Source organism: Andrographis paniculata, unplaced genomic scaffold, assembly GCF_009805555.1.
Source record: "Andrographis paniculata isolate CXL003 unplaced genomic scaffold, ASM980555v1 Contig15END, whole genome shotgun sequence".
Classification (NCBI taxonomy): Eukaryota; Viridiplantae; Streptophyta; class Magnoliopsida; order Lamiales; family Acanthaceae; genus Andrographis; species Andrographis paniculata.
The window spans coordinates 605,165-613,585 of NW_026137435.1; the positions used below are offsets into that span (position 1 = coordinate 605,165).

Consider the following 8,421-nt stretch of genomic DNA (forward strand, 5'->3'; position numbering starts at 1 on the left):
TTTAATATTATTTATTATATCAAAATGCAGTACAAAATAAAAAAAAAATATTTATTAGTCTCTTATAGTATCAATATAATGACATATTTAGATTAAATTATTCAAATATAAAGATATTTTTAATATCAAGTATAATTATGAAAAATCAAATAACAACTTTGTTGCGGGACGGAGGGAGTATTAAAAGTACAATTTAATTTTTTTTTAGAAAAATGACCAAATAAGTTGACGAATGAAAATAAAAATATATATGATAAAATGGGACAGATGGGGTATAAAATAAAGAACTTATTATTTATTTATTTTATTAAAAAATTATTTATTTATACAATATTTTTTATTTATAGAAAAATTTTACTCCCTTCGTCCCAGATACCATATCACGTTGCCGTTTCTGTCCGTCCCACGTTTTTTGGAAAATGATTAGACACTTTAATCTCATTTTAAAATTTTTAATTTTATTTGTTCTAATTTTAATTAAACTAATTAGTTATTTTAATCTTAATTTATAATTATTTATATTATACGAATAATTATTTTCACTGAATATTATTTATATTATACGATAAAACAGTGTGTAGCAGTATTTGAGACGGAGGGAGTAATTTTTGTCCCAACTAATTTGTTTATTTTAATTGCACACTGAGTTTTAATTACTATATAGTTAATGGGTAATTAAAAAATCATAATTAAAATAAATAAATAATTTAATTAAAGTAAAAATATGAATTTTAAAATTTAATTAAATTGTATAATTATATTTAATAATGAACGTTTCTGCATTTCCATTAAAGATTATGTAATTTATTGGTTTTTTACAAAAAATGATTTTATTTTTTGAATTCTACCTTCTTTAAACAAAAACAAAAACGAAACCCACCAAAAATTCTCCAAGCGGAAACAAGTTTGGAAAGAAGAAACTCAAGCCAAGGCAAAGGCAGACAGAACAGATCACCGCAGTATTATCCCTCACTTGTTCTTCCGAATCTTGTGCTGCACTTCTACAAATGATAGAGCATTATCACAATGACCACAAAATTTACGTGCGCTAACATACACTTTTTTTCAATTTTGTTGTTTTGTTACCTCGATTGTATTAAGAAAACTGATAGGAGATTGCGAAATTGTTAATCAAACTCTCTCCAGAGCATTCGGCGGACGATTAATCCCTGGATGCAAGAATCCAGCAATTTTATGTGGTTTTGAAAATGTTTGCTAATATCATTAGATTATGTTTGATATGATTTAATTGTCTGTATTACATCACTGTACTTACAGTAATATCTCAGGATTGTTAGAAAATGGGCGGGCTTCCAATCGAGAACCCTTCCTCTACTATCTCTGTGCAATCGCAGAAAGACGAGGGGTCTGCTACTGCTTCAAAGCCAAAGAAGAAGATCTGTTGTGCTTGCCCAGAGACCAAGAAGCTGAGGGATGAGTGCATTGTGCAGAATTGTGAAGATTCTTGCGGAAAATGGATTGAAGCTCACCGGAGATGCCTTCGTGCCGAGGGATTCAATGTATGATTTATACTTTTGAGCTGAATATTAGCTAATAGAACATCAATAATCTCCACATCGATTTGAACCATGTTAAATTTTCTTATACTCATATAATTCCAAACATAAATTGAAGAATAAAGGTGTATTACATTGTTGTTTGCAGCTATCTTTTATAAGCAAATTAATAGTGTTATTTAGATGCTAGGATTCAGATAGTCTTTTTATATATTCTTATTGCAGAATTACCTGTTTCGTGTAGCTGCTTTTAGTGGAATAATTCGTTGTGAATTATATGTGTTACAGTTAAATTTCCCTTGTTGCTTGTCCAGGGATAACAGGATATTGAGATTCTAAATTTGATGGTGTTGCCCTTTCCAATGCATTTCTTTTCTTTTCTTTTTCTTTCTGTCATTGTCGTTTTGGAGGAAATTTATCCACCCCTCCCAATTTCTTCTAAAGAACTAACCACGAAAAAGGTTTAAGATTTAAATCCCTGTTTAATGTGGAACGTATATGTGCTTTAATAAGAGGATGCCGATTGCTAGATCAATCTCTTGGTCATGTGTTTAATGCGCGGATAAATTTGTAGCAACTTTTCGACTGCATCTGATTTTACTGGTCGACAAAATTTTCTGTGGATCAATCAATAAGCAGAAGGAATCTGGAGCTTCAAGTACTTCATCTCATTTCTTAGTGATCAAGTCTTGTGTGAATTTTTTTGCATATTTTAAGGATTGGAAAATGTGATCATGGAAGGAGTAGATGAAATCCATAGTATATTATTGGTTACTTGTTCTTCTTATGCTATTGCACATCATGCCTCAAGCTTGTTTCTGGTTTAGGGTTTAGACGATATGCCAAATATACTGTATCTCCCCTCCCAAATTCCCGTTGATTTGTAGCCTGATTGGTACGCAATCACTGCATCTTCCATAATGGTGTTCTTCTGTTGCCTCTACTTAAAAAACAACTGAATCTTTCTTTGGAGGAAAATGAAATTCCGTCCAAATGTGGGAAAGGTTACTTAAAAATCAAGAAGTTTAATAAATGAGAGTCTCGAATTTTTGGTGGTTGAAGGTCCAACCATAATTCTGCCCGCAACATTCTGCTGTTCATATTAATTTTTTGTGCATGTGAGAGTACTGCATCATTGCAGGGAGATTGGCTTTCAGGGCTTTCAGGTTAAGTGTTACATGAAGCAACTTTTACGGGGACTTGATCATTGTCATGGTTGCATACAACATACTGGAGAACAGGGGTATCTTCTCATTGCTAGCATAACATTTTTTACTATCTAATTTTCAAAATTTTCATACAGATTTCTTAATTAATTGTCCTATTTAAGTTTTTTTGATCACCCTTGTTTGTTTATAGAGTCGTTCACAAATTCTATGTTGTCTCGAAGATGGTTTTCTTGGAATTTTCCAGCTATTGCAGACTTGCAGTAGAAAATTTTCTTCTTGTAAGTTTCAGCTGTTTACAGTACAAATGTTATTCTGCAAGCACGGCATAACCATGTGAATTCTGAGTCGTTAAATTTTCTTTGGAATTTCAAAACGGTAAACAGGAAATCTATATTAATTCTCTTATATACTAGCAAGAAGCATCTGGCAAGTTAAATATGACCTCAAATTTGGTTCACTACAGGTTGAGCAGTAGCATAAAATGTTTAAACTTTGTGGATTACCATCAGAAGAGTATTGGAGAAAAACCAGAGTTGCCCCATGCATCGATCTTCAAACCCCAACATCCTTACAATCGACGTGTTGCTGAAACCTTCAGTGATTTCCCTTCACCTGCATTTGGTCATTGAAGAGTAAGGTATGCATTCAGAAAAGATTGGTTAATTTTGATTTTCTTATTTTCCCCTTTACGCATGGTCATATACTTTCTCTCAAATTTTAGGCCTCTTTTGCTTATCACTGTTGTATTGCTCACATAATCATGAAATATCTGTTAATTTTTTTTCTCTATCTGGTCTTCTTGTAGTTCTTTACTGCAAAACTGTATCCTTGTGACCCCTTGAGCTTTCCTAAGTATCCTGCAAGCAAAGAGTTTGATGCTAAAGTATGAGAACAAGAGGGGATTATTCGATTATTAGAGTGTTCTCATATTAATTTCGTGAGTGGATCCATATATGATTGATTACAAATGTCAGTTGTTGAATGTCTTGACTTAAGTAATTAAATCTAGCAGGCAAAATGGCAGCAGGAGATGTGGAACGGACTGAAACGGTTAATTTGTTATGTGATTAGCCTTAATTAACACATACGAAATCGACAAACAACACATGACTTCAATTAATATAGGATGTGCCGGAAATTCACACTATGTGCTGGTTTTATATATATATTTATGTGTTGAGTTCAATGAAATAGTATTTCTTTATATTATATTAACAAAAACTTTGTATTGTTATATCTGTAATATCTAAAATGCTGTTAGGTACAAGCTGAATAATTTTATTCAGCACACATACAACCTCCTGTGTGTGTATATATACATATATATGTATATATTCCACTGTCATTATGCATAATTTGTTTCTTACAGTGCAAGTGAAAAATACAAAGATACAAAGCCCTATTATAAATCAATGTTTTTGTATCAATGATCATACAGGTGGAGGTGGCAAATCAAGGAGTAGCCAAAATCCTATACATTCATCAGAATCCAAGTCATTTTGAATAGCAAGAAAGTGTAAGCCCCCACACTCCTTTTTGGCTGCTTCCCAGGCTTCAGCTTCACTTGTGCTCACTGCTGTTTTCTTGTATGTCGCGTAAATGTAGCGCGAAGATATCCCTACCGACAAGATTAGGCATGCCCGGTTTGTATCTGCTTCGATCGAACTCACTTCTAACCCATTCATCCATCCTGCAGCAGCATGGGACAAAATGTCAGTATATTTCCATTTCCATCTAACCAAAAAACAAACTGTGACTCTTTTTGTTTCTCGTTTAGGTTGAAATCAATCTAAATTCGGAATTCTCTTAGCCTCGCTTTAAGTAAATAGCAGATTTTACTTCTACGCCGATGGGCATTAAGTACCCATTTGCGTCTACACGAACTTCATATTGTGACTGAAGTTGATTGATCGTAGTGACTATAGTATGCATTTGGTCGGCAATACAACCGTATATAAATATGCACACATATCGCCATGGTTACAGTGCTAACTGGTCAGCAGATATAAAATAGATAGACAATATATGTTTTTATTCAGCACAATATATATATATATATAATGTTGAACGAATGTATGTACTGTCAATGATATGCTATGTGCTACTTCGCCGACATACAAACAATCGCCCTTTTGAAACTGAACTCTTTTTACTTTAAAAAATTATATGGTGCCTCCTTATATTTTAAAAAATATTGCATGAAACTTCTCTATGGTTTCGAAATTCAACATAAATTTTCATTCTACTTTAAAAATTGCATAAAACTCTTACATTATCAAAAATATTGCATGAAATCCCTCGTCATGCAAAAGATATAGATAGAAAATCATCTTCTCATCACATAAGGAAGGTTTCACAGTGGCGTTGTTTCGTGCAATATTTTTTAAAGTACAAGAGACGCCATACCATTTTTAAAGTACGGGAAAATTTTAAACTGAATACGGGAAAATTTTAAGCTGAATTGGATAATTTTACTATATATATATATATATATAACGATTTGCAAACGGGATTCTTTTCACACAATCATATTGAAATGCCCAACTCTTTAACAAGTGGAAAAAACAAAAACAGAAAGTTTCCATCTTAATGATATAATTCACGATACGAAGGAAACACATTGCTACACATCCATATGCTTTAGGCATTAAAATGGCCAATCTGAAACGAGCTTTCAGTGAACAACGGAAAGATGCAAGATGTAGTATCCGAGACTTGTATTAATTCGAGCAAGATTCGTGTACACCTAAATCAATTAATGTAATGATGCAAAGGTAAATTTGCTCATGAGAATTTTAAATATCAAGAGTATATAGATGAGATACCTGCCAATGGTGTAGCCCGCGAAGACGAAACTGCAATCCCGGGAATCAATGTTTTCTCATCAACTTCAATCCCAAGAAGGTCCAAATCTAAACTTGCACCGAAATAAAATTCAGTCTGTACAGATGTCATCTCCCCACGAACAGCTGAGGATCGACGAAAACATATTTATGCTACAACTTTAGAGAATCAGACAATGTAATATCTGTAATAAACTCATAATGCTAAAACAATAAGTGCAACTTATATAAATCCGGACCATTCAAGAAAGTATTTCAACTGTGAACAAATCAGTATTCTTCTTCCTAAAGTGAATTACAGAGTTTTTTCATCGTATAACCTGAAAAGGGTAACTGCACAAAAGCCCATTTTTCTCCATAGAGATTCTCAGGAAGCTCCATTGGGAAGGCATTATCAAGTGCAAGAAGAGGCTTCGATCCTTCTTGGAAACCAGGATGCCGTGTATACACAGTTTCGTAGCGTTCTTCTAACCACAAAACTAGCGATAAACACTGAAACGAAAGAAGAAATTTTTACACATGAAATGAACTTGATTATTGTTGTGTACTTGCAATATATTTAAGTTGCATGGTACGTAAATTTTAAAATATTACATTAATACTTTTAGAGCTTTTGCACTATTCGTTATCAGTAATTTTTTTTTTCTCTTTAGAAAAACATCACATCGACTTCTTTTTTCTTCAAATAAAACATCATAGTAAATACCCGACTTTTTATTACTCTCAAAATTTTCCAAAATTCCAAACCTTTCGTCTAAACGGAGTAAGTCATTTGCAAGTAAATCAAGGTGAGTTTTATTTTAGTATTGCTCTCCATTCTTAGAACAAGTAAACGTGTGTTTGGTCGGGGGTTTGAATTTTGAGTTTGGGTTTTGAATAGTAAAAGAGTTGAATTTGAATAGTTGTACGATGCGATAAAAATATGGGCTGATGTAATATTTTGAATGAAAAATTCGTTACAAAAATCGATGAACCAAACACACCTAGTTATCTTTAATTTCCTTCACTCTCCAACAAAATCTCTACATTGTTTCGAATTTCTATCAATCAATTAACCAAGAGCAAAATGATATATTCATACAAACAGCTCATCCAACAGAAGCATAAAAATTTACTGCAACAGAAGAAGAAGAAGAAGATATGAACACACACCCGTTTACTAGGAATAGGTTTGATGCCGAGCTCGCCGCAAGCCCTCGTGATAATGGTCTGCATCTGCGACCTACAAATCCATCAAAAACAGCTAGGAAAATCAATCCCAAATATGTATTATACAGTACACAATCAATAAAAAAAGGAATGTATAATAGTATTATCCACAACAAACCTAAAAAATCGAATTTTCTCAGGTAAAGGCAGGCCGAGCTCATCGCAGATAGCAACAATGGCGTCCTTGAGAGTGACGCTATTAATGACATTATTGGGGAAGTATTTGGTGTACTGTAGTGAGAGCGATTGGTCGCACACCACAAGTTCCCAAATCTTCTTTCCCCTGGCATCAAGGATGGGCCTGGAGCAGAAATCGACCTCCCAGCTGGTAATGGCGTCCGGGTCGGTTTGCGGGTCGAGGTAGCTCAATTCGGCGGTAGGGTCGAGGTCGAGGTCGTCTTCTTCGGCAGGGAGTGATTGGGATTGGGAAACGGAGTTTTGGGAGGAGAGGGAGAGAGGGGGTGGGGGTGGGAGATGTCTGGTTTTGAAGAAATCGAAGGAAGGGATTTTGGCGGGGGTTTGGAGTGAATTGGGGATTGGAGAAGAGGTGAAGGTGAGGCGAAGAGCAGCGGCGGCCATGGGAAAGAAGGAAAGTTTGGTTGGCTGTTACTGATATGATATGTTATCCGTTATTATACTAACTAACAATACCAATCCAACGATTATTTTTTTATACGCATATATATTTATATTTGTCTATTGAAAAACATTAATGATAAAATATATATATATATATATTTTGTTTACATTTATATTATACCGTATTATTTTTCTTTTTATTTTTATCTTTTACTACAAACTAATACTCATATGTCTATTTACAAGATTGACATTTATTTATTTTTTTTTATGATATTTGAATATTAATTATTATATCAAAATTTAGTACAAATTAGAGGAAAAATAACAAAAATATTTTTATTAATATCATATAATACAAATATGATGACATTTGGATAAAAAGATTATACTATTATTATTTTTAATATTGTTATAAAATATATGAACGAATCTAAGTATTTTATTAATGAAGTCGAGTAAAAACACAAATATTGAACTAGTTTTGGTTACGCTCAGCCCCAACCAACTCGGAAAAACCAAAATTGACACAATACACACCTAATCTAGCGACTACACATACGAACCGGCCACGACCGTGATACACACAAAAAACAACCCCACACATGAACAGACAAGGCACCCGAAGGCCTACAACGTCGAACGAGCGCCTTTTGACTATGAACGACTACACACAAAAGGAAAAATGTGCCGCAGGAACTCCACAAGATTACAGGAGGAAGGTATCGCCGTGAAACCGTCGTGAACCGCCGTGAAAAGTCATCGGAGAAGACGAATAGAGAGGTTGAGAGAAAGAGAGGCTAGAAAGTGGGTATAGTAGAGCGAGAGAGTGATAATGAGAGACGACGAGTTCTCTCTGTATGTATATATACTCAAGGCAAATGCAACGGACAGCCAGTATTAAGATTCACAATCAACGACCCAGATCACACCTCGCCAAAAAGACGTGGATCCTAGCCGGGTCACGGGCGTGGGTCACGGGTCCGGGTCAGGTAACTGTGAGCAAGCGGTTCACGGATCAGGGCTGATGGGTGCGGGTCGTGGATCACAAGTCAGGCCCAGATTCCAATGGACTCCTTAATTATTGATGTGTAGTGTATTAAA

At 34.3% G+C, this 8,421-nt stretch overlaps 2 protein-coding genes across 3 annotated transcripts; one reads left to right on the forward strand and one right to left on the reverse strand.

Moving 5' to 3' along the window:
* Positions 1-875: 875 nt before the first annotated feature.
* LOC127262774 (uncharacterized) lies at positions 876-4,218 on the forward strand. Its single transcript, XM_051291588.1, has 6 exons — positions 876-1,043; positions 1,299-1,520; positions 2,675-2,760; positions 2,877-2,964; positions 3,150-3,323; positions 4,125-4,218. Exons 1-5 carry the CDS (start codon positions 1,008-1,010, stop codon positions 3,159-3,161), a joined length of 444 nt encoding a protein of 147 aa, XP_051147545.1. The 5' UTR covers positions 876-1,007; the 3' UTR covers positions 3,162-3,323; positions 4,125-4,218.
* On the reverse strand, positions 4,011-7,367 carry LOC127262764 (protein TAB2 homolog, chloroplastic). 2 transcript variants are annotated; one of them, XM_051291580.1, is made up of 5 exons: positions 6,857-7,367; positions 6,682-6,751; positions 5,850-6,021; positions 5,512-5,598; positions 4,011-4,376 (listed from the first exon to the last, which is right to left on the reverse strand). In XM_051291580.1, the coding sequence occupies exons 1-5, from the start codon at positions 7,315-7,317 to the stop codon at positions 4,117-4,119; spliced, it is 1,050 nt and encodes a 349-aa protein (XP_051147537.1). In that variant the 5' UTR covers positions 7,318-7,367; the 3' UTR covers positions 4,011-4,116. The 2 variants fall into 2 exon arrangements, with proteins under 2 accessions (XP_051147537.1, XP_051147534.1); XM_051291577.1 differs by having other exon boundaries at positions 5,512-5,655; positions 6,857-7,365.
* Positions 7,368-8,421: the final 1,054 nt, after the last annotated feature.